At 35.6% G+C, this 26,795-nt stretch overlaps 1 protein-coding gene and 1 long non-coding RNA gene across 2 annotated transcripts; one reads left to right on the top strand and one right to left on the bottom strand.

Annotated features, from left to right (window-relative positions):
• Window positions 1-2,295: 2,295 nt before the first annotated feature.
• On the bottom strand, window positions 2,296-5,398 carry LOC110890704. The gene is made up of 4 exons (XR_002564701.2): window positions 4,763-5,398; window positions 3,936-4,045; window positions 3,409-3,538; window positions 2,296-2,777 (listed from the first exon to the last, which is right to left on the bottom strand). It is a non-coding gene; the product is annotated as an uncharacterized LOC110890704 (long non-coding RNA).
• A 6,288-nt stretch (window positions 5,399-11,686) lies between these two features.
• LOC110890703 (pre-mRNA-processing factor 19) lies at window positions 11,687-22,119 on the top strand. Its single transcript, XM_022138328.2, has 18 exons — window positions 11,687-11,842; window positions 11,937-12,022; window positions 12,620-12,691; window positions 12,802-12,864; window positions 13,029-13,115; window positions 15,366-15,513; window positions 15,593-15,714; window positions 17,330-17,446; window positions 18,283-18,378; window positions 18,470-18,529; window positions 19,144-19,218; window positions 19,787-19,891; window positions 19,982-20,098; window positions 20,875-20,952; window positions 21,034-21,130; window positions 21,444-21,495; window positions 21,672-21,742; window positions 21,845-22,119. The coding sequence occupies exons 1-18, from the start codon at window positions 11,830-11,832 to the stop codon at window positions 21,964-21,966; spliced, it is 1,581 nt and encodes a 526-aa protein (XP_021994020.1). The 5' UTR covers window positions 11,687-11,829; the 3' UTR covers window positions 21,967-22,119.
• The last annotated feature ends 4,676 nt before the right edge of the window (window positions 22,120-26,795 follow it).

The following is a 26,795-nucleotide window of genomic DNA, read 5'->3' as shown; positions in this document are numbered from 1 at the left end:
TAAAACAAGTCAACAAGAAATTGTATCATACGGATATACCCTTGAGCCAAAAAGTAATAGGTATAATGGGTGTGGGCACGCACAAACCATATACCTATAGTAATCCCAGGATCGATCCATATGTGCCCGTGGGACACTCCACGAGAAGCGTAGAACTCAGGGTAACATAGCACAATCAGTCATAAACAGTAACCCAGTTTAACAGTAACCATATAATCAATATCATAAAATGTGATAATGGATACAATATAATCATAATCTTACCGCATGATATCAAGTCGACTTAAAGTCTAAAAAAGGAAATGAACGAGCAGTCAAACGAATTGATATTCCAAAGACGTTAGGAGTTACAAAAGAAAATGATAATCAATGGGGTTTATAAATAATCGAACCAAATAACAAAAGGAGAAAAGGTAAGGATCCATACCTTGATGCTTGATTTGTTGTTTACAAAAGTAGTCTTGTTTAAGCGTGTTCTTATAAACCTACATCGCGTCCATATATTTCAAAAGGTTGTGTTCGTACATATAAAGTATATATTTGTTTGAGAGATCCATGTCTAGTTTAAATGCTCAAGTTTGTTTAAGAAATTATATATACATATTAGTTTTGCTTAAATTAAAAGAAAGAAATAATTATTATCTATACATGTACATTTATATTTGGATTTACTAATGAAATATAATGTTATTTTTAGTTGTATAATCGTAATAAAATAAGTAAATAAACAATAAATATATGTTTAAATAAAATAGAAGTTAATTGTAATAAATGTTAGTCACAATATCTGAACTTGTGACCTAAAGGTTAAAAAAGTTTAACAATGAGCTACTTAGTCCTTTATGTTTATCTTGTATAATCTGATTATTTAAATAAAAAATCTGATGTTATTAATAATCCTTGGTCAAAATTCTTATTTTATAGAACAGGGAAAAAATCTAATATAAATAATGTCACAGGTAAGTTTAAACCCCAACCTCTAGTTTCTAAGTTCCAAGACTTAAACAGTTGGACTATACCACTTTTTGATACACATTTTGAAATCTGATGGGTTTAGCCAAAAATCTGATGGGTTTAAATGTAAATCTGATGTGTTAAAAGACAAATACGATATATTAAAAAGAATGTGTCTTGCAATATTTGAACCCAAAGCCTCTAGGTTATAAGTTAGAGCCTTAACTAGTGAACCACTTAATGATTTATGCTTGGTTTAGGTAAATCTAATTTTCATTAGAAATCTGATGTTAATCTGATAAAAAATATGTCTCTAGTAGGATTTGAAATTGTGACCTCTGTTTTGTAAACCAAAATTTGATCCAACTGAGCATTCTGAGCCTTTGTGAGTAATCAGACTCATTAATTATTTTATTTACTCAGTTCACAGGTTTATCTTATTCTTCTTCATCTTCTTTTATCCAAAACTAACATTTACATAATCAATTATATATTTCATTTTCATTATAGATTAACCTTATTAGTTTTAAGTGGGTTAGTAGGCATAATGGTGAATGAAAAGTGGTGTTGGTATGGTGTTTGGTTCGATTACCATTACCGAAACTAGTTTTTCTTATTAGAAGTGATGTGATGGAGAATGGTGTAGTGTGTAAAGAAAGTTGGGTGGTTTTCCAATATAATCGTACTAGCTTACAACCCCGTGTATTACACGGGCTGTCTGTTTACCTATTAATGAGGCTCTTAATGGTTCAGACCTCTTATTGGTTCAGTACTTAATGGTTCAGACTGTTTGTTTCGTAAGCAGATGTCTGAATGGTTCAGACATTTGCCTCTGAATGGTTAAGTTTTATACAGAGTTCTGAATGGTTAAGTTTTATACAGAGTCTGAATGGTTAAGACCTCTAATCTGAATTGGTTAGACATTTGCTTCTGAATGGTTAAGCATAATATACTACCTCTTAATGGTTCAGACCTCTTACTGGTTCAGCATTTAATGGTTCAGACCTCTTACTGATTCAGCATTTAACCATTTAGAAGTTGCCAAACAGCCCCTTAGTCGACTTTTGTAGCTTGACTCCATTAAAATATGGTCGTTAGAGTGAAACAACATGATCGAAAAAAAATCTAGCGGAAATAGTTCTTGTAGCTTGACTCCTTTAAAATATGGTCGTTAGGTTGACTTTTGTGTAGGGTACTTTCAGTTGAGTTTTTAATTTTTTTAATTAGATTTTTTTAAAAGTGTCTAAATTTTTTATCAAACTTTTTTACCGTTTTCATTTATAACTTAAACTAGTTTTATACTCCGTGCGCGTTGCGGCACGCTAACTCAAATCGTTCAAATAACAAAAAGTAACTCGAAATAAAACCGCCGGAATTTTTTATTACAAAACCAAAAGAGTTGGTAGGAAGCTAACTATTACATCCGCCAAAAGAAACTACCACAGTAGCATCAAAACAGGAGAAGCCAGCAACCACATAACCTGACAACAACAAATACATCCCATCCTATCACTTTAGACATTCCAAGCTAAACCTACACCAAATATCCCAAAGAGAGCATCAGCCTTTGATTGGCTTTTGACGCACATAAACGCCAAATTTTTTATATCTTTCAAAACCTTGGACACAGAGATCTGCTTATCGTGCGTTACGTAGCGTTTGGTATTTTTGTCTTGGCAGTGGGATGGGGGTTTTATATTTTCATTCACAATACATCAGTTGTTAGAAAAATGTTGGTTCCTGGTTCTTGTTGATAAATGGGTGTTTGATGTTCTAGCTCCTGCTATGGTTCTTGCCTTTCTTGGATGGGGGAGTTTTATCATCTGCAGGTAATGCATAATAAGTGTGTTTTGAAATGTTTGTTATCTACCTACAAAAAATTAAGGTGGAAATAACATTCAATATACTTGCAGGAACATGCGGGTTTCAGGCATGAGAAGTTAAAAAAAATGGTTTATGGAACAAAGTCAAAAAAACCAACTCACTGGCCAAATACACCAATCATGTGTGAAAGCACTAAAAAAGAAGCATCCCGGTTTGGTTAATTCCGTTTGTAGATGTATGTAATTAAGCATAACCAAACCAAAAAAGATTATCAAATAAAGAATTAATGAATTGCGTCTTTTTTCGGTTGATCAATTTTTTACTCACATATGCGGACTAAATTGACCATCTAACAACTGGCTGGGTTTCTGACCCGAACCCATTCTGATCCTTTTTTTTAATCTGCCCATCCTGACCTAAACCCATCCTAACCCTAACCCAAACCCACCTTGACCCAACAACCTCCATAACATTAGTAATCTCCATCATTAACTACAAGCAAACTTATTGAACAACTCATAAGGTCTGCCTAGAACAATGCTTATCTCATTTCATGCGAATACACTTTTACTCATTTTCTCTTACTATTAGATAAAAAAAAGGAACAGATGTAATTTGAATTAAATGTACCTGTGATGATCAATTTCCGGTTCTTTAATTGGACACAATAAGTGTGATAAAAGATCCATTTTCATCACTTCTTTGAACGGAATAGCAACTCCAAATCTTTTGGTTGGTTCACCTTTCTCATGTTTATCCTCTGGTCAAAGTTGAAACAGTTTCATATTAAAACATGTTTCTCCATATTATTACAAAATAAAAAAAATAGATACCGGACTGACTGAAACTCGTAAAGTTAGAAACCTTTTTTTGTTTAATGCTTTAGATTTGAAATTCATATGGTTCATTCAATAGAAAAGTGTGTATTAAAATATGCTAAGAATGAGAACCCTTGCTACCGTCGCAACTGTCAATCACCACCGCCATTTTACTAATCATGAAAGATTGTGATATGAACCCGTTGGAAACATATCTCATTGTCAATAACAATGTTCAAGAAATAATTTGTTTAAAGTCTCATTGGCTAACCTTAAACACGGAAGACACACAACCAACAACTAAAAAAATTTAAACGATTGAAGGCTAACAGGAATCACCTGAGACTCATGCGAAGCTCTAACACACACCTGGGCGTGCATAATCCTTCAAAGTAATTCTTCTCGTCAGTTAGTTCCTCGTCCTCCCTTTTATAAAAAAAAGTACGAATCTGCGAAACCATAGAATAGAATCTTAGTCTTATAACATTTAGCTTGAGTGTTTTAAAGAAACTGTTGTGACTAACAATGGTATCCCAAAATGATTTTTTGAGGTTCGACATCAATACCATACTGATATCATCCCTGCCACATTTCATCCAACAAATATAGCATATTGTATTACACAGCTTTGACCATAATAAAATTTATAATCATTGTTTACGTTTAAAACTTAAATGAAGTAGACTCATATACATTTATAACAAAAAAAATCATCTCCATCAGTCAATAAATATATGATTTTATACAAAGTTTATAAACTATACGGAATATATGTAAAAGTCGACAACTAATCTTCGAATATTCATCTTCTTTCACCAAACTTGCGATTTGTGCCTGGTATTCATCCATGGCCTTTTGTGGCTCTCCAAAAGGGGTTACCAACAGTATAATACCTATAGAAATGTACCACTCGACTTGTTTATTTTCATCATCCTCAATATCTACATCCATCTAATTTTCCCCCAAAATAGCACATTTGTCAACAAATTATATTAAGTTCTTCCATCAGTAACCATAAAAAAATAAATAAATTAATTAATTTACATATGCATAAAACTTAAGAATCATAACAATCTGGTAACTATTTGAGTTTGAATACAGTCATCGAGAAACAGATTAAGCATCCAGAAAAAAAAAAGTATTCACTATGAAACATTAGAACAAACCTATATCTTGCTGAGTAGAGACATTCCCAAATTATGAACATGGTACACCGTTCAACACAGCATCGAATCCTCCAAAAAGACATTGTCATTTATTATACCCTAACTTCCCCAAACAAATGATGTCGCATTGCCATTAATCGGAAACACCCAGAATTGGGTCAAATTACACAACAACGACACAGTATTATCTTACCGGAATCCAACCCGTTCATCATCACCGTCTAATCCAACAAAACAATCACAAATCAAATTAAGACAGATACGATCTGGTAAACCTAATATTGATAGAAACTGAGATAGGTTTTGGTTGCGCAGCAACACCCTAAAGGCGAATCTATCAAAATCAACTTAAAATTAGAGTCGATCGGCGAAAGTTTCTATGAAGATGATCAACAATGGAGATGAGCTGACGAGGTACCGGATGACTTGGAATCTGGAGTAAAAGACGCCGTTCACCGATATCGGCGAAGTAGTAACCGCTGACGCATCTCCATGTCGCTCCCCTTTTCAATATTCTTTGGAAATGCAGGTGAATCGTGGCAGGAAGGTCTCAAAGAAGAGACGCGTGGGGATAACGTGGCCTTTAATGGATCTGTTTATGTGTGGCCCAATGAAATAGTGACAGGGTGTTTTGGCACTATTCATTCCCTTCGCTTATTATCATATTTAGATTAGATTTAGATTTTGTTGCAAAATAGACAAGATCATAATATTAGTGGTTGCTTTTGATTGAGATGTAATTCAGTTGTTGCTTGTTAAGTTTAATTTTTAAAACTCAATATTATTAGCACCATTTTTAAGATTAAAACATATTGATATTAACATAAATTTAAAATTGAAAGAAAATATTGAACACGTGTATTACACGGTTTAACTAAATACAATGTTATATACTTAATAACAAAAAAAATATGTCTTTTGAAAACCATTTAGTGTTCTCTTTTATTTAGATAACCCGCTTGTAATTTTAGTCTTATAAGTTATATACTATAAGTACTTGTACATGTGATTTGATATTTTATTAGTAATTATTGTTTATATCCAAATAATATATTTTGTCTTAACAAATATATATGGTTAGGGTAAAATGAAAATTTCTACAAGTTGTGAGAACTAGAAAACTCGGCCTTACAAAAGGTTTTTTGAATTTTTTACAGGGGTTGTGAATGAGCGGTTAGAGATCCAGGGCGTTAAATTTTTTTGATTTTGAATTCAAGTGGTTAAAACCACTAAAACATAGAGACTCAAAAAGTAATTTACTATTAATTAAATTTTAAATTATACGTTTGATCTCTAACGATATTAAATAATATTATATTTATTATATTATTTGATACATTTATATTTGTTATATATAATTATTAATTAAATTTGAATTTATGCGTTTATCTCTAACTATATTAATTAATATTATATTATATTTTGTGTACAAAAATTAATATGTAATACTATTATTAAAACAGAGAACCCATCAGAGAGTGACACGTGTACAAAAAGATTTTCATTTATTAGTATAGAAAAATTCTCTATTTATAGTTAGAGTTGAAGGTTATAGTTGATGCAAATTGCAAAAATTATTTGCTGAGATAAATAATTCATGCATATATTTTATCCAAGAATAATCCTCGTCCATCTAATTAAAATTTTTCCTTACAGCTTTTCTATCTTTTACGCATTCTTAATTTACAAGGGTTGTATTATTACAACTATATTATTATTTACTATTACTGGATTTTGTTATTTCTTTATAATAAGTTACTAGTATTAAACCCCCGCGTTATAGCGGTTGTCGTAAAACTGTGTCAAGCAGTACCAATGTTATACCACTATCAGCGATCACCAACATCAGAAAAGCTCGTAAAAACAAAATAAATAAAAACGGAAAAAAATAAAGCCGAGTTAAAAGCAGATGTAAAATCTTTGAATCACGCACGCTCGTTGTAGAGAAGTTAAACCGAAACTTAAAACATAGAAAAAATAACTAAGTCAATCCAAGACCTACGCGTTGCGACGAACTTGTCAAATGAAGAAATATTGATGTGTTGCGACGGGCCAAACGGCAAAAAGACTCGAAAAAATGTTGAACCCTACACGCACGTTGCTGTGCGTTAACTCAAAAAATTTAGAACGAAACGAAAAACTTGGGAATGATGAAAAGTATGGTGGACCAAAACTGAAAAATAAAAACAGTTGGAATTAAATTGCAAAAGATGAAAAGCTTTCGGTTAAAAGTAAAAAACAAAGGGTCTAAATTGCAAAAGAGTAAAAGTTTTGGGTTAGAAATGAAAATAGAAAAAAAAAACCGTATACATGAGATACAACACTATAAATTACAAAAAAAAATTAAAAATTTTATTTTTGTAAAAACTTAAATAAACTATTATATTAATAAAGCAAACTCTAGTTAATTGTTAAATACTTATTTATTATCTGTATTATTCTTTGATTAGTTTAATATTGAGTAAGTTGCCATTTTAGTCCTTGAGTTTTTGTCAAAATTGTCATTTTAGTCCAAATAGTTTTTTTTTTCTTCTCTGGGTCCCTGACTTTTCCTTTTTCTTGCCATTTTGACCACATTGTCTAACTTAGTCTAAAAACCAGGTTATAATCAGGGGTATTTTTTGCATTAAATCATTATGAGGTTTGTAAATTATGTTGTAAACTACCTCTGGTTATCAATACACAACAGTTATGCCAAAAATACCCCTGTTTATAACCAGATTTTTAGACTGAGTTAGACAATGTGATCAAAATGACAAGAAAATGGAAAAGTCAGGGACCCAGAGGAGAAAAAAACTTTTGGACTAAAATGGCAATTTGGACCCAACCTCAGGGACTAAAATGACAATTTACTCTTTAATATTTATGAATTAATTAGTTTCCTATTAGTTCAAGAGATATTAATAATTTATTAGATATTACATTTAGATATTATAATATTATTACTTATTAATTGAATTTATTAATATTAAAATAAAGATAAGGATAAAGATAAAGATAAGTGATATTATATATTGGTTATTAATATTAAAAATATATTAAACAAATATAAATAAAATTTATGAGGTTGAAGGAGACAATGCCATGTGGCATTATTTGTAGTCTTTTACTAATATTTAGATTTTAAATTCCTAGTTTTTTTCTTCTAAAAGAGGCATTTAATTAAAAAAATCCAGTTATTACATATAGTGCTTCCAAGGCGTTGACGTGTCACACGGGTAGATCTGAGGAAATTGGAACCACACCATCCACCCTTACTTTGTTTTTTGTAAAACTTGAGTTGATCGCTGAATTTGTATATCTTGGTAAGACAAACAAGTTTCTTTTCACTATATGTAACCAAAGTTTAATAATAACAACCCTTTTAAATAAGAACATCATGTTTTTTTAGAGTGAAGGGGTATGGTCCCAAATGTCGCGCAAACCATACATGCGCAGGGCCATTTCCACACTTAATGTCAAAAACACTCAGCTTGTTCCAATGTTCCTGCGTGGGACGTCCCTGAGTACGCGCAACCTTGACAACTCATGAAAGTACATCCAATATAAGTGACAATAGTCTGCAGCCAATCAGCATGCGCCAGCCTCTACCTAACCAATTCCCATGATGAATAATCGTGCATGCGACAAAAAATATAAATGGATAGTGACATGTAGCCAATCGGTGTGTGCCATTCACTGCTCCATGATATCCACTCACAGCTGATGACAGACTCGACAACATGTACACTCCGCAATCGACATGTCACCAATCACGGTACACTAACGTCCCTCCACCTATACAAACACTACTTGTCATGTCAAAGGGGACTGATGAAACAATGGTTAACCGGGCAGGGTTAACACACTGGTCTCGTCAAGAAGGGTTAATCCCTTCCTCTCGAGGATCGCTGGCTGGGTCGCCTGCTGGTTGATCTCCTGCACAAGGAAACAAACCGTGACTCGTAACAAGGAGGATGTGGTGGGGGGGTGCTCCTTGTTACCACTCTTCGGCGTGAGAATCAGTAATTTGCTTGGGAAGCAAAGTGTGATATTAGTAGTAGTGAGAGAGTTGTGAAGAGATACCTCAAACCTGGTTTGGGGTTGGTATTTATAGCCGAGGAGTGAAGGAGGCGGTGTATGGATAGACTGACGACATGCTGCACCTTTGCAGGTGTGTCAGGCATGTCGGCTGTGGAGGTGAAGCCACGTCAGTCTGTTGCTTACGTAGACCTGACAGGCGGCTGCCATTGGTGCTACTTGCTCTGTGGTGTCAGTCCCACTTAATGAGTGCACAGGATGCGGTGCGGGCCGCATCGCTGTTTGCGGTAACTGTAGATGTTTCCGCGTCTCACTCTTTGATCAAGAAATACGCGAGATGCGGTGCCAAGCCGCATCGTCGTCTATGGTGACTGTTGCTGTTATCCAGCTCCCTTGTATTGATAGAAGTGTTCACGGGATGCGGTGCTAGGCCGCATCGCTGTAAATACTTCCGTTTTCATACACCAGATGCGGTGCCGTGCCGCATCACTATACCGTTCTCATTCTCCAGGTAAGTCCTCCATCATTGGGCAGATTGGATTCAACTACTGTGTCTGCGCATTCCCGCACGGACACAGGTAGGTTGTTAGCTAGTGGGGGTTTTGATAAGGGTAATGGTCACTCGCGGTCGTGCTGACGGGAGATCTGGGACCATACCCCTTCAAGTCCCCCCAGTCTAGTGTTGCTGCCATATGCAAGTTGCATGTGGGAGGAGTACTGGACCATGGTGTGTAGAAGGTAGTTTGGAGTCTGGAGAAGATTCTAGGCCACGTAGATGGTCTTTGCTCTTCGTAAATCAAGCTGGAGATCCGGAAGAGTCATGTGACGCCTCTTCCGTACCGGTGAGAAAGTTTCGTCTGATGCGAAATTCTCAGCCTCGGGTTTTGATATGGTAGCATAGGCTACCTGATTCTGAGCTCATCAGGGTTGGGTGCCACCTGTTGGTGTGTCGAACCAACCTTTGAGATCTTGCTGGGGGTGTCCACAAACTTCGAACCAACCTCTGAGATGGTGGTTGAAGATGTGCACAAACTTCGAACCAACCTTTGAGGTGGTGAATGAAGAAGAGAGTGGTCTTCAGTAGTAATTGGACATGTAATGATGATCCCTTTTGTGGGGTGTTCATGTTCTTCCAATTAGCTCTCAAGTAACCGGACGTCCTTTGCGGTTACCTCGTTGCTTGACATTGTTGGCCACGGCTGGCTGAACAATGTTGGATACTTGCGTCATTGTTGGCCATGTTTGGTCGAACAATGTGAATCTGAATAATGGTCAAATAAACATGGTCATAGGCATGGTCATGCCCACCATTGTTTATTCTATCCGTTTTACAAGTAGGTTAACAAAGTCATAAGCAGACTTGTTGCCGCTGTTCGGTCGCTTGTTGTTCGACGAGACCTCTTTATGTGAGTGGGGATCTCGTTTGCATCTGTTCCTTAGCCACTTTCCTTCACGCTCCAATGCCGAGGAGCTTTCCTTGAAGTAGCTTCGTTCATCTGTGTGATGACTTAGCTGTGGCTCTTCCGTAGCAACCATTTGCGGAGTTATGGGTGTGTCCGCAGCGACTCATGAGTGTCTGCGGTTTTGTCACCTCATACTTGCTTGAAACGAGTGTGTTGCTCGGATGTGGCTTTTGAAGGATCAGGAGTCAGGGTTGCTGACGTGCGTTCGTGTACATTCCCCTCATTCTTTTTGTTGAAGAAGCTGTTTATGCACCCTCTGTGGTTGTGAACCGGACAGGAGGGATTTGAAGCTTGAAGAGAATGAAGGCAGTGCGGTTTACCTGTTCCTGAGATGCGGTTCAGTCCAAAGAACAATGCTGGTTCTGAGTATCTGACACACCTGTACGGGCTCGTGTGTGTCATCTCCGCATATTCCACGTGTGCTCGTGGGTATGTGCGGATATGTTTATACCCCCTTAACCATGGAAGGATATAATTTTTAGCTATTTTGAGGGGTATGTAAAAAAACGACATGCGGTATAATTGAGTTTTATTTTGTTTTAAGGAAGAAACACCATTTAATCTCACTTCTCATGGAATAATTTGCATATGCAATGGAAGCGAATTGAAAGTTTAGTAAGAAAAAGGGTAAAACAATTATTGAATAATTTATCTTTAATAAGGTAATGTAAAATAGGTACATTTGATATTTTAGGATTAACAAAAAATAAAAAATAAATAAGATTTTAAAATGACTAAAAAGCCATCACATGCAAAACATGTGAGGTAACTTAACTGAGTTTTTGGACGATGTTAGTTGTAAATGTCATAGAATATAACAAAACATGAACATTAAGGTTGGATTCGACCGATTCCATAGTGAAATATATGAAATTCAGTTTAGTTATAACATAAAGGTTAATGAGTAAACTGCCATTTTGGTCTCTGAGGTTTGGTCACTTTTGCCATTTTAGTCCAAAACTCAAACCTTTTGCATCTGGGTCCCTGTGGTTTCAGTTTTATTGCCATTTTGGTCCAAAAATAAAATCAGGTCGTATTTGTCTTATAAAATTCTGCAATTTTGTCATTTTCCTCAGAGGCAAATCAGGTCATATTTGTCTTATAAAATATGGTATTTATTTATAAAAAAGAAATGATCATTTTGCCCCTGCGGAAAAGGACAAAATAGCAGGATTTTATAAGACAAATATGACTTGATTTCATTTTTGGACCAAAATAGCAATAAAACTGAAACCACAGGGATCCAGATACAAAAACTTTAAGTTTTGGACTAAAGTGGCAAAAGTGACCAAATCACAGGGACCAAAATGGCAGTTTACTCAAGGTTAATTTTTACAATTTTATCTTTATATTTTTATGGTTTATGATTTTATTTTACTTATTTATATTTTTAGGGTTTATGATTACATTAAAAAAAACGAAAAGAAAAAAATTGTATTTAGGGTTTCTATACTCTTATGTTTTCCACAAGTGATTGGGTTTGATTTTTTTTTTCCAGTCGGAAACACATCCCGATCCATTTCAACTTCCCGCTCCTCTTCTCCACCGTTCGACTGTGAAACCCTAGCTCTCTCTCATTCCACCATGATTTGTTCAAGTAAGCATCTATCTCTACACATATACATATATCATTTCACTTGCTGTTTACCTTATCTGTTTCACCTTTTTGTTGCTCTGTGTTGTTATTACAGTTTCTGGCGAGGTGCCGGAAGAACCTGTTGTTTCTAAGTCATCCGGACTGCTTTTCGAGAAGCGGTTGATCGAACGGCACATACTGGTGAGTTGTTTTACTGTTTCTAGGGTTTATGTTAGCAATCTTGTTGAATATAGTTTAAGTTTGTGTTCCCTAGAGTTAGAACAAACTGTAGGGACTTTGAGAATTGTTACTGCATAGATTTAGAATTGAACTGGTTAAACCAAAACGTGGATACCAATTGATGTTGTATGCTAAATTTTGTTTTAGATAGTCCCAAATTTGCAACTGTTATGGAACATAGGGAGTTAGTTTCTGATAGGGGAGTAACGTAGCCAAACAATGAGATCGGCTTGCTACAGTCTTGAATCGAGCCGAGATTAAACGAGCTGGAGCCTAAAAATAAGCTTGTTTAATAAACGAGCACGAGCACGAGCTTTATTTTCACTTATCTAGCTCGAAAAACTACTCACGAGCTGAGCTTGAGTTTTAGAAATAGTGCGTGAACCAAACTGAGCTCGAGCTTAGTCGTTAAGGTCTGGCTCACCTAAGATACACCCCTAGTTTATGAAAGAAGTAGTTTGAATGATAGATTGTGACAAAATTCATTATTAAAGATTAAGTGTTGTTGGTATTACTGGTCCTAATCTTTTTTGACGTCATTTACTTTGTTTTGACTAGGACTATGGAAAATGTCCAGTAAGTGGGGAAACTTTAGCGGTGGATGATCTTGTTCCAATAAAAACTGGAAAGGTTCGTTTCTCTTGGACTTTATGCTCAAACCTTATTATTTAAAGTTGGTTTTAATCATTAGTTTCACGTGGAATCTTGTAGTTTAATGGTTTTAACGGATATGCATGCAGGTAGTGAAACCTAGACCGGTGCAGGCTGCAAGTATTCCCGGGATGCTTGGAATGTTCCAGAATGTATGTGTTTGCAGTATTTTTAAAATTTTATTTACGGTGCATGATCATTTTTATTTCTGTCTTGTTTTATTGGACTAACACGGACATGTAATTAAGAACCTTGATATTAACTGGTTATAAATGTAGCTCTTTAATGTTCTGTTGTTTTTTTTACTTGATGGTAGGAATGGGATGCTTTGGTGTTATCTGCTTTTGCATCAGAGCAACAACTACATACGACCAGGCAAGAGCTTAGTCACTGTTTATATCAGGTACTGTTAATAATCAGTCGTTACACCCTGGATCTTATATTCTGTTCAAATGTTCAGATTTTTTGCATTTTGCAAGCCTTCTTTTTTGATGTATCTGTGAGCTTCTGACACTAGGATGTATCACATATCTCAAGATAGCGCATCATGTTTCTTAAAGTACTTATAGTCATCTATGCTAATATGATGTACATTGCATTCACGCACCAATGTGTACTTTGTACAAACAGAGAGATATTTTGTATGGTATAGTTAGGTCATCAGATTCCAACCATCACTAGTGCTCTAGTGGTGGCCATGGGTATTTAAGTTCCACCCATGGTGGGCCTGGGTGAGTTCTCCTCTCCAGGTCTCAAGTTCAGGTCTCAAGTTCAGGTCTCAAGTTCTAGTCTGGGTGACAGGGGTTTCTCATTGAGGGGTTTAAACTGGGAATCTATTGTGCGAGGGGACTCTCTAGCGCGGACCCGGTTAAGACAACGTATGCTAGACCTCCCCGACATTCGCGAATAATTCACACCTTTAAAAAAACATCAAGTATTGAAAAGAAAAAAGTCAAAAGTCTTGCACTTTGCAAGAAAAGACGAGTTACATGTACAAATTGTATTTATAACACAATTGAAAAGAAAAGAGTCAAAGTCTTGCACTTTGCAAGAAAAGATGAGTTACATGTACAGATTGTATTTATAACACACACATGTCACGAGTTTATTTTAGTTTTGATGTAGGGCAGCTAAAGCATAACTGGACTGCCTACTTTTTGGTGGTATTTGTTTTTCTAAAAAATATCTGCGCAACCTCTTCTGTCTGCGCCACACAGACCACGCGCAGACATTGTCATCTGCAGAATGTTTGTTTTTCCGAAAACGTTTCATTAAAAAATGTCTGCGCAAGCTCTTCTTGGTGCAGACTTGGCCCAACCACTTTTAAGATCTTCTAAGGTATGCAAAGGGTTAAGCACCACCACCCACCACCACCGTCCAGCACCACCACCACCGTCCATCACCACCACCACCGCCGTCCACCACCCACCACCGTCCATCACCACCACCACCCACCACCACCGCCTACCACAACCACCACCCACCACTACCGTTGGTACATCACCACCAGTTTATTTTTAAAGTCTGCATGTGTTAAAAAAACAATCAGCCTTCTTGCATTCTGCAGAGGTTTGGTCCACCTCTTCTTCTACAGATGTCTGCATATGTGGTCCGCAGGCTGCAAACATTTTACCTCTTAAAAAACAAACAACACCTTTCTCTAGGGGTGAGCATATTTCGGTCTGACCCGGAAAAACCCGAATTTATAACCGATATTGAACCGAAACCTACCCCGACCCGTTACAAAGAGTTAACAGTCAGTTCTTATGTTCTTTATTTTTTCGGTTTTGTGTCGGTTCTTGGTTCCATACCATGGAAAACGGAATCCGGACTAACCGGCCTGAAACTAAGAAAACTGATTGTTGTTTTTTGCCGGCCCAAACCCAATCCAAATAACGAACAACGAAGGGTAGATAAATGTGGCGCATTATTTACACTAAATATCTAGGGTTTTCTTTTCTTCTATTATATCAGGCTGCCTAGTTTCAAATTCAATTCAACCAATTTTCGTTCAACATAGTAGGTACATATTAGAATTGTTGAAAACCATATTTGTTTCACATACCTTTGTTCTATTTTTCTTTCAATTCGAATATTCAATACCATCTTTGTATCAACACATCAGGTACATATTATAATTGTTGTTTTTCTTTCAATTTGTTTCACATACCTTTGTTCTATTTTTCTTTCAATATCAACACAAGAGGTACATATTATAATTGTTGTTTTTCTTTCAATTCAATTCAACCCATCAAGCATGAACTACTTGCAATTTCATATCAATGATATAACCAAATTGGGTATAACAAAAATACAATAGTTGCAGCTTGAATTGAAACCGAATTAGGAATGGCAATACATTAAATTGGAATGAAAATTAATCAATAAAGAGCTCACCTTGATTTAAATTTAGAATAGCTTTAAAATGAATCCGTAATGGATAGCTGGTAATCGAATTTGCCCTTTAAAAGTCAGGTTCGGTCTTTGAATGGAACTGAAAGAACTGATGGCTGGAAACACGGAAACCTGATTCAACATTTAGGGTCGGTTTTCGGTTTCTGTTTCTATGCGTGTTTGGGTATCAGTGTTCTGTTCTGTAAATTTTTGGTTTATGTTTCTTGTGTTCACCCACAGCTCATTTTTTTTATAACAGCATGATTCAGCATGCCGTGTAATCGCAAGATTAAAGAAAGAACTTGATGAAGCCAAGACAATGCTTGCTAATTTAGAACGGCAAGCACCAATGGCAGCATCAACAGCAGTGGCAGCAAGTGCTTCTGCTTTGAGCAACGGGAAAAGAGGTTATATATTTACTATGCTTCTGAGCTTTGTAATTTGCTTTTTTTAATGTCTCATTTAATCAAGTATTTGGTGGGATAGCTGCTGAGGATGATGCGTTGGGTCCCGATGGTAAGAAGATCCGGCCCGGAATATCAGCCAGTATAATTACCGAGTTGACCGATTGCAATGCTGCACTTTCACAGCTAAGAAAGAAACGACAGGTATCCCTTTCTATTCTGAAAAAAGTTGCTGCTTTCCAGCATAGTTATCGTTAGCGAAGATAGCGTTTGCTATCGCGCGCTTCATAGCGTATTGCACATATCTTGCAATCTGGTAGTTAGTGACTCCATAGTGTGATTATAGCGGGATTCCAACAATGAATTCCGGCTCCGGTGCTACCAATTTCTGCCGGAAACCAGGAAGAAAAGCGGCCACGCTATTCTTGCGTTTTAGCCTTTTAGTGTTAAATAACTTTGTGGATTTTAACATTTGATCCCTCTATCTTTTAGTAGTTTAAATTTAGTCCCTAAATCTGGTAAAAATGTACATAAAAAGTGTAAAATTAGTTTGTATGTTTTAACATTTAACACCCTCTATTTTCACCAGTTTACATTTGGTCTTTAAACTTGTAAATTTATACATAAAAAGTATAAAGTTAACATTATATATATATAGGGAATGGTTAAAATAGGAACTAAATTGAGTTGTGAGAACTCGACTTTCAAATATTTTTTACCATTTTTTTTAAATTACCTTTCCAAAAAAAATCATAGCCCGTATTTTGCGGTGGGGCAGAATCACTTTGCTTCTGCCGCTACAGTGATTTATACCCCGGTATATGAAACCTACATGTTGAAAAAAAACTGGCTGTAATTTTTCTTTCTTTTTTTTTACACGTCTTAGTTAGGTGTTACTCTACCTTTGTGCAACATTTGGTTGAAAAACTCACATTGGAAGTAGGGTTCTCACGAGGTCTCTCAACTCAAGGGGGGTTTTCATTTGAAAGTGATCCCATTTATATATATTTAAAACATCATGCCTACATCAGAGTTGTCAAAAGCGAGCGCTTTTGGCGCCTAGGCGCTTTTTCTGGGCGACTCTCATTAAATGCGCTTATGGTTCCTAGGTAATTATAGCGCAGCCATTTCATCCCATGCGTATTTATTGTTTCATGCTTTTTATTTTTTTTAATTGGTAATTTCCACTTTTTCTGCAGTATTTATAGGGCTGTAAGTTTAAGTTCGTATATCACATTACCACCAACATTATTCAGTCCTTAATATCAGGACTATTCAGTTCGTGTTGCCTAAACTCTTCATAGGCAATTATTGTTTTTTTTTTGAACGACCCACATTCTTGTTGAAAGTAAATTAGGAGACACACATAATGTTTTTTTATTAAGTAAATTCTTAATAGGCAAATTTTATTTTATTTTTATTGTTATTTTATTTTTATATTCTTTTTTTTTGGAGTTACATTCAAGTTTTGCTTAATTTATTTGAAGAAAATATTATTTTTCATTACGAAATATATTTTAATTTTTTTCTTTTAAGTGCGCTTTTTTTTCTCGGGCCCACGCTTTTTTTGCGCCTATCGCCTAGGCCCTAATCGGTGCCTATGCGCCTAGAGTGCGCTTCGCGCCTTTGATAACTATGGCCTACATAGACTTCTTACACTTTGTACGAAACATGCTCTTTTTATAGGAATCCTTACCTATATATATGTATATATATTATAAGTAGCTTTTATTTCTTAAATTTTAACTACCTTATCGCTCAACATGAAATAGCGGGCGTGGAATTTTAAAACTTGATTTTATTTTATTTTATTTTACAGATTCCTCCGACACTAGCTTCCGTGGATGCTGTTGAGAGGTATACACAGCTTAACAGTTATCCTCTTCACAAAACAAACAAAGCTGGAATTTTATCTATTGATATCCATCAATCCAAGGTACACTTTGAACTGCAGTTATCACATTTGTTCTTTATTTTCCTATTTTGAAGTGCACACTTGGTTATTTGGGCATAACTTGACTTGCATAAATACTTTCATTCATGTCATCTTGTTCAGACTTCAGTCTTGATGTGTTTTTAATGGATTATAAATACCTGATGCTTTGCAATATTTGTCTGATTATAGTTCTACTAAAATCTTAACTTTATTGTTAATTTGTTATTGGAAAATCTTACAATTAGTATTATAATACTAGGACTAGTAGCTTATTGTAAAAACAAAAAACAATTAGTTAAATCTAGTATATAATTTGTACATAGTTTTGATTTATATATGTTACATCAACCCACATAAAATTATAAACTGATAAGTGTAGTAAATTGGCAAATTATCTCACAATGTTAAAAAATAGTGTGTTTCCTATATTTGTTTGGTAATTAGCTGACTATGAAAGAGGACAATATAGAAAGTTGGATTGTAAATAATTTTTATTATATTTCATTGTAAAAAAGTAAGCCGTAGGATATAAGAATATCAGTCTTAGGGGCTCATTTTGAAAACATTTGTTTAAAAGAAGACTATATTTTGTTAATCAATTCTGGAAAAAAAAAACATAGGAAACAGTTAATATGAAAAACGACACGTGTATACAATTGGGTGGTTAGGATTTTTTTGTTATTTTTAATGATGTAGTTGTTTAAAAGAACACTATATTCTCTAGCCACCTCTGCCTTTTGGAGCGTTAGTTTAAAGTTATAATTCAAAACGTCTTGATATTAGAATAATAAATTTGTTATTTCGTTAAATGAAGAATACTCTATTATGCACATCAGGATCTTATTGCTACTGGTGGAGTTGATACGAATGCTGTAGTCTTCAACCGGTCTTCAGGGGAGATTCTATCTACACTCAGTGGCCACTCTAAAAAGGTGCTGTCACTACTGTGTAGACACTTTATATTGATTTCTTGTTTTGTTACTGTTAAATTAATTTATAAACTTTCATTTGTTTTTTCCTTAGGTGTCCAGCGTCAAATTTGTGGCGGATGGAGAGCTGGTTGTTACTGGATCGGCTGATAAAGTAACTTTCTCCACCTTTCTTCTATTTTTTATGAACTAGTTTACGAGTGTTTAGTTAATTATACTCAACTTCAAAGTTAAAGCTTATTCTATATACAATGAACTTTTAAGAGTAAAGTACACGGATGGTCCCTGTGGTTTGCCCTTTGACTTTGTAACACATTTAGTCCCCAACCAACAAATCTAAAGGTTTTAGCAGGTCCAAGTTAGGGACTAAATGCGTTACAAATTGCAAACCACAGGGACCATCTATATACTTTTGAAAAAAGCTGGGGACTAAATGTGTTGCAAAGTGCAAACCACAGGAACCATCCGTGTACTTTTGGAAAGTTAGGGACTAATTCCAAATCCAAAATTTTGGTAAACTACAGGGACTATCCATGTACTTTACTCAACTTCTAATTTATTTTCTTCTTTCGGTCATCTTGGTTGATATCCTTGAATTTTTGTGGACGTTTGTTCTGCGTATAATTGAAAATTGATGACATAAATTATGAGAACAGTTTTAACTGGAAGCCATCAAAAGCAAACGCTTCTTTGAGTTTTTATGCTGACTAAAAATTGTGATGCTTAGTGTATCTTTTGCATTAAGGTTTTACCGTTATGTGCGTGCAGACAGTGCGCGTGTGGCAAGGATCTGAAAATGGAAATTATGATTGTAAGCATGTCTTAAGAGATCACACAGCTGAGGTAATTATGGAAATTATGGCTGCCTTTTTCTTTTCTTTGTTTGCGTTTTACCTGGTCAATCTTCTAAATCGTGTATTATTTTTATGTGGTTTATGTGTGTATATAGTGGGATAGTTGCGTTTAATCAAAGGTATTATGATTGGATGGTTAAGTTGCATAATAATCATATGAAATCTTGTATTGCGTAGGATTACATAATATCATAGAAAACTATTAAAAAGTTATATGGAACAGAGCTAGATGGTATGTAACTGCAATATTGCATTAAACATAGGATTATACGAGAAGGTATATAACAGCAATAGCGTGTAACCTTATATTGTGGTACAATGTGATACACTATACTATAAAATTATATGATATTCAAGGAGTGTTATTAAATGTATGATCTTCAGATGCTCATGAAACTTACGACCTTTAAAATTTGTACGATTATGAATCTCTCTATCTAACCTACATATAGCATTGTGGCTAGGATACAATGCTTTTCAGTTATGTCTGTTTTTAATCTTTATTGAAGTAGGCATTTGGAAAATTAATAATAATGATGCATTTATTTGTTTGCTAGGTGCAAGCTGTGACTGTTCATGCTACAAATAACTACTTTGTTACAGCTTCTCTTGACAATTCATGGTGCTTTTACGATTTATCATCCAGCTTATGCCTCGCACAGGTTTCTTTTCTACATGGAAACATATAGCACGTTTTTGTAATTACGGTTTCTTAACTAAGATTATCATTATTTATTTGCGCTAATCATCAGGTTGAAGACTCATCTGCATCTGACGGTTATACATCTGCAGCATTTCATCCTGACGGTCTCATTCTCGGAACCGGCACTGCTGGGGCTGTTGTTAAAATATGGGACGTCAAGAGTCAGGTATGCATACCGTTACCGTTGGTAGAAATTGTAGCAACTTATATTTTTTTGTTGCATGTCGAATCAGGTTGGTTGAGCTGACCCAAAACTTTTTGTTTGTAAAACATTTTTTTTATAAATAGAATAAAATGCCATTTTCGTCCCCTGAGGGTTGGCCAGTTTTGCGACTTTGTCCAAAGGTTTGTTTTTTTGCATCTGGATCCAAAAGGTTTGAAATCTTGTCATTTTCATCCGGCTCGTTAACTCCATCTGTTTTTCTCTGTTAAGTAAGGGGTATTACTGTCTTTTTCTCCGTTAAGGGTATTTTGAATACTTGTACATTATGCAAAATGCTTGTACATAAAGTGAAAAAGACCAAATTCCCCTTTAAGTTAACAGAAAAGACGGAAGTATCTCTGACTCAACGGAGAAAAATGGATGGAGTTAACGAGCCGGATGAAAATGGCAAGATTTCAAACCTTTTGGATCCAGATGCGGAAAAACAAACCTTTGGATGAAAGACGCAAAACTAGCCAAACCTCTGAAGCGAAAATGACATTTTACCCTTGTAAATATGTACCTTAGTTTTGATAACCAAACTTGTATTATTTCAGCAGTAATCTAGGTTTTTAAAAAATACACTTTGCGTGACTATTTGACTACTTTTTAGCCAATTATAACTGGTTTGATCTGTTAGAGATATAAACATAAACCAAATTGACCCATTCACAATTAAATTGATCATAATTGCTACATCTACGGATCTACCCATGAGTCATTATTTTTTTATTTTGCAGGCAAATGTTGCAAGATTTGACGGGCACGTTGGGGCAGTAACTGCAATATCTTTTTCAGAGAATGGTTACTTTCTTGCTGTGAGTGTCCGTTTTTCAGAAGCTTCATGAAAACTGTTGTTTAGTTTTATATGCACCGACATTTTTGTTTCTATTTTTCAGACTGCTGCTCAAGACGGTGTTAAGCTGTGGGATCTTCGCAAATTAAGAAACTTCCGGACTCTTTCCCTATATGACGAGAACACTCCTACTCAGTCTGGTACATTTTAGCCTCCTTTAATTTTTATTCAACCTGTTTATGTGAAATCAGGTCAAACAAGTTTGAATGACATGATTAAGTCCTTACATCATTTTTTTTAGGAAGGTTGTATCTTATTGTAACAATAGTGATTTTACTCGTATTTAATATATTAATTGTTCACGATACCCAAACAAAATAGAAAGCAAAATGATAGTCGGTTAACCCGACCTGACCCGTTTGTCGATTTTTTCGGAGTTTCTTGTTTTTCTAACACATGAGCCTTAAGGTTTGGAGACGTTTTAATGTATCTGGTGCTCTTGTTTTTCTGCAGTGGAATTTGATCATAGTGGAAGTTACCTAGCAATCGGAGGTTCAGACATAAGGTAATTTATGCTTACAACTATCGCTTCGTTTTTGTTTGTGTCAAAAGGTGGTAATTTTTACTCATTTACTTACAAATGGGTCAATTTGGGTTTTGTTTTATACCAAGCCTGTCAATCAAGTTAAACTTGCCATTACCAAATTGAATTTTAGTTTCATTGTATGTGCATTACTGCAGAGTTTATCAAGTCGCAAGTGTGAAGTCTGAATGGAACTGTATTAAAACATTCCCGGATTTGTCTGGCACAGGTTTGATTCATTCATTCACTCACTCTCTCAGCTCTTCGTATAGATTGATCTCATCAATGAACGTGTTTTTATATTAATTTTCATTTTGTTTCGAGAGTGCAGGTAAGATTAACTCGGTAAGATTTGGTCCCGATGCAAAATACATAGCGGTTGGGTCAATGGATCGAAACCTTCGGTTGTTTGGTTTGCCTGGAGAGGATGGTGCGATGGAACCAGAGTCTTGAACACATCCTATTCTCATGCTGTTTTGGCTTGTGGATTATTTTCTGAGTTAGAATAACATGTTTCAACATCTTATGTTCATGAGATATTCCTATTTTAATTGTGCAAGAATCGAGTTTATAGATAGGCCCATTTCGGGTGTTTTTTTTTTTAAATTTATATTGTATTTTGCAACATTTTCAAATGCCCCTTTAACCAGCTGGTCTAAAATGCACAACTACCAATTCATATCGGTGTTGAGCGATAAAAAACCGAATTGGGGATCTATTATGCAAGGGGGCTCTCTAGCGCAGACCTGGTTAAGACAACGTATGCTAGACCTTCCGACATTCGCGAATAATTCACATTTCAAAAAAAAAACGAATTAAATTGACCAAACTGCATTAAAATAACCAGCCCTATAATTAATTTTAGAGTAAATTATAAAAAAAAACGTCTTTTATGTTTGTACGAGGTTGTAAAGTATGCTCTTTACCAAAAAAATACAGAAAACTCAAAATGGACTTTCGTATTTTTTGTTTAAAAACCTTTACACATTCTGCCATTTTCCATAACTAAAGTTATTTTAGACCAAGTGGACACTATTTGAGCGCAAATTAGACTTTTTACCCCAGAAACCGGATATTTGTTGGTTGATGTTCCTTTAGGAATCTAAAATGACCGGTTGTAATTCACTTTTCTTAATCAAGAACCATGTATATCTAAACACAAATTTTAGCCTAACTGTGATTTTAATTATTAAGTGAAATTGAATGAACCGAACCGAAAACTGATACAGTTACTGAATAAAACTAACCGATTAACCGAAACCCCACTAGCTCATAAAGTTGATTAACTGACGATTTCGGTTTCGGTTGAGGCTAATAATCGAATAGAACCGTGCACATCCCGTCTCTTACCACTTTTTTAGTTATTTGCTAGCTTTCTGTTTCTATCATTTTAGTGTTGTTTGTTTGTCTATCGGTTTCATTACCATCATCACCTTACACCCTAAGGAGGAACCAGATCATCCTGACAAGTATGTCGAACTCGATGGCTGCATCTCTGACTGGATTCTCTACCGGCCTGTCTGCTGTAACAGGTATGTTATTCATGTTTTCCATTAAGTTTAAACAGAACTGATCAACATGTGGTATCAGAGCATATGTTGATAAATCAGTTCTGGTTTTGTATCCATTATTCTAGGATCAAAAATCTGGAAAATGGAAGTTTTTAAGCCTTAAAATCAAAACTGTTTTCGAGTTCTTTGTTGCCGAAATCCCTGTTTTCGGAAAAGGTTATTTGATAAATTGACTCGAAATCATAAAGAATTAAACTTGTTGTCACGAAATCCATTACAAAAACCATTAAAAAATCAGGTTTCGGATTTCCAGAATTATGTTCTTATTTTTTTAACAGGGTTCATCAATTGTTCTAAGATGAAACTCGAAAATTCCCTAAGATTTGGAATATAATTTGGATTAGTGGATGTTTTTCCAATGTTTGATCTTAATTTTATCTATTAAAATTTCGAAAACTGTTAATAGATTTCAGTTATTATTTTCGAAATCATTTGATAAGTTTAGATAAAAAATAAAATAGGAAATACTATCCCAAAATCCCTTAAATTTCGAGTTTTAGTTATTATCACAATTAACAGCCATTAATTATGGGTTTCGAAATCATAAATGTACAAATCGCACAAGTCCCTTAACAGTCGCACAAGATCAGATATGATCTGATCGCACAAGACATTCGCACAAGATCAGATCTCAAAAAAAAAAAAAAGGTCTGATCGCACAAGGGAAATCGCACAAGATTTGTGGATCGCACAAGACTTGTGGATCGCACAAGGCATTACTGATCACACAAGTTATTGGGCCTTACTGATCGCACAAATTATTTAGGCCTCACTGATCGCACAAGTCATTATTGATCGCACAAGTCCTTACTGATCGCACAAGTTTTGGGCCTCCCTGATCGCACAACACTTGGGCTCACTGATCGCACAACACTTGGGCTTTACTGATCGCACAAGTTCGATCCGCGCTAACAGGTGGTTTGCTATTAAATACTTGGTTTTGTTAATACTTAATTAATTAATCAGAATCAGATAATTCTTACAAAACCAAAAATAGCTTAACTTGAATGAGCTTCTGATGTATTAATTCTGGCCAAAGCTGATTTAATACACCTATTTATTGTTCAAGTATTATAAAAGCTATGTTAAGTATGCATTACAAAAGTGAAATGTCTTAATTCTGGCCAAAGCTGATTTAATTCATTTATGTTTAGCATGCTTGACAAGTGCATAACTAAAGTGATTGTCTCATTTCTGGCCAAAGCTGATTTGTCACGATAACTTTGCACACATACTTAAATGATTACACTTCTGGCCAAAGCTGATTTGTCTTCGTTTAAGTAGAATTTTACTAAGTCTATTATTTTGATGTTAGTAATAGACATTATCACAGCTTCATAATTAAAATGGTCATTATTTATGCCTGCCTTAGTATAACATGCCCATTAGATCACATTAGGACTTCTTCCTTGTATCATAACTTGCTCATCTTATTTCCACTATCAGCACCCAATTGCGGGATTCCACCTTTGACTGGTGATAACTTTGCTGCATGGAAGGATGCTCTCATGCTTACGCTTGGGCTGCTGGACTTTGATTATGCACTAAGAGAGAATAAACCAGCGGACCTTACCGCTACCAGTACTGCTGCTGAGCAGATAGTCCATGATAAATTGACTAGGTGTAACCGCATGTCTCTCATGTTCATGAAGCAGACCATTCATAATTCAATCAGAGGAGCCATTCCTGATTCTGAAGATGCTAAAACCTACTTGGCTTCTGTGGAGGATCAATTCAAGGGAACATCAAAAGCACACGCCAGTACTCTTATCCTTAAGCTGGTGACAACTAAGTATGATGGGAGGAGCGGCATTCGCGAACACATCATGATGATGCATGACATGGCCAATAAGCTGAAGGGTCTAGAGATGGAAATCAGTGATGGTTTTCTTGTTCACTTCATCATCACTTCGCTTCCTTCGTCCTATGAAGCATTCAAGATCAATTACAACACTCAGAAGGACAAATGGACGATGAGTGAGCTGATCGCTATGTGCGTGCAGGAGGAAGAGCGTATGAAGATGGATCGCACTACTGATGTTGCAAACTTCACCACCTCCAGCTCAAAGAAGAGGAAGCACAATTATCAAAGAAAGGATGCTTCTAAGGTTCAAAAGACAAATCCAAATCTAATACAAGTGCATCTTCCAGCTCTAAGAACTCCTTAGGCAAACCCTATTGCAAGTTCTGTAAAAAGACAGGACATAAGCAAAAGGAATGCCCTGACTTCAAGGAGTGGCTGGCTAAGAAAGGTAACGATTTTTTCATGATACTTGAGTCCTTTAATTTAAATGTTCCTGCTAATTCTTGGTGGTTTGATTCTGGTTCTATGGTTCATGTTACCAATTCACTTCAGGGATTCCTTACAATCCGGAAGCTGGGAAGAAACCAAAGAACACTTAAAGTTGGAGATGATCGGGAATTAGAAGTGAAGGCCATAGGAACATTACAATTATTTTTGAAAACTGGTTTATGTATTAAACTTTATGATACCTTATATGTTCCTGAGGTAACTCGGAACCTTGTATCAGGACCAAAGTTAGACATGGACGGTTTTGTCGTTTCTCATGGTCATCGCAAACTCTCTATTCTCTATGATTCTGTTGTTTATGGTACTGGCATTCTGGATGGTGGTCTCTATAGATTAGAACTAGATGATAATTTTTCCAAATCTTTGTTGTCATATAATATTAATGAATCAATCACAAAGATGGACAAGAAACGAGACTTAGAGACTTCATCTATGTTGTGGCATCAACGTTTAGGCCACATCTCAAAAGAACGATTAAATCGTCTCGTAAAGGATGAAGTCTTACCTCCTCTCGATTTTACTGATTTTGGAACATGTGTCAAATGTCTTAAAGGAAAAATGACATTAGCGAATAAGAAAGGTGCCACTAGGAGCTCTAATTTATTAGAACTCATTCACACTGACATTAGTGGTCCTTATCAAATCGCTGGTATAACAGGACATACTTCATTTATCACTTTCATTGATGATTATTCTCGTTACATGTACTTGTATCTTATAAAGGAAAAGTCTGAATCTCTTACAACTTTTAAAGATTATAAAGCTGAAGTTGAAAAGCAATTAGATCGTCAGATTAAAGTTGTGAGATCAGACAGAGACGGTGAATATTATGGAAGACATACTGATGTGGGTCAAGCTCCTGGTCCGTTTTATGAGTTTTGTAAGGGCCAGGGGATTGTGAACCAATACACCATGCCTGGTACACCTCAGCAGAACGGTGTCGCTTAACGAAGAAATCGTACCCTTATGAACATGGTGCGCAGTATGTTAGCCAACACTAATTTACCATTATTCCTCTGGACTGAAGCGTTAAAAGCAGCTGTTCATATACTCAATAGAGTTCCTTCTAAGTCTGTCCCTAAAACTCCTTATGAACTTTGGACAGGAAGGAAACCGAGTCTTAAATATATGAAAGTATGGGGCTGCATTGCTGAAGCAAAATTATATAATCCTTTCCTAAGGAAACTTGACCCTAAAACAGTTACCTGCTTCTTTATCGGGTATCCTGATCATTCAAAGGGTTATCGTTTCTATTGTCCTTCCCATGTCACCCGTATTGTTGAAACCAAGCGTGCTGCGTTCTTGGAGGATTTCAAGGTCAGTGGGAGCAGTACCAACCCTTACGAAGAATTGCAAGAAGTACAAGACGCGGGGGGGAGAGACTCGTCGCTTACCATTAC

Source organism: Helianthus annuus, chromosome 11 (assembly GCF_002127325.2).
Source record: "Helianthus annuus cultivar XRQ/B chromosome 11, HanXRQr2.0-SUNRISE, whole genome shotgun sequence".
Lineage (NCBI taxonomy): Eukaryota > Viridiplantae > Streptophyta > Magnoliopsida > Asterales > Asteraceae > Helianthus > Helianthus annuus.
Note: the sequence above shows the minus strand (reverse complement) of the source record. Positions and strands in the feature narration are given on the sequence as shown.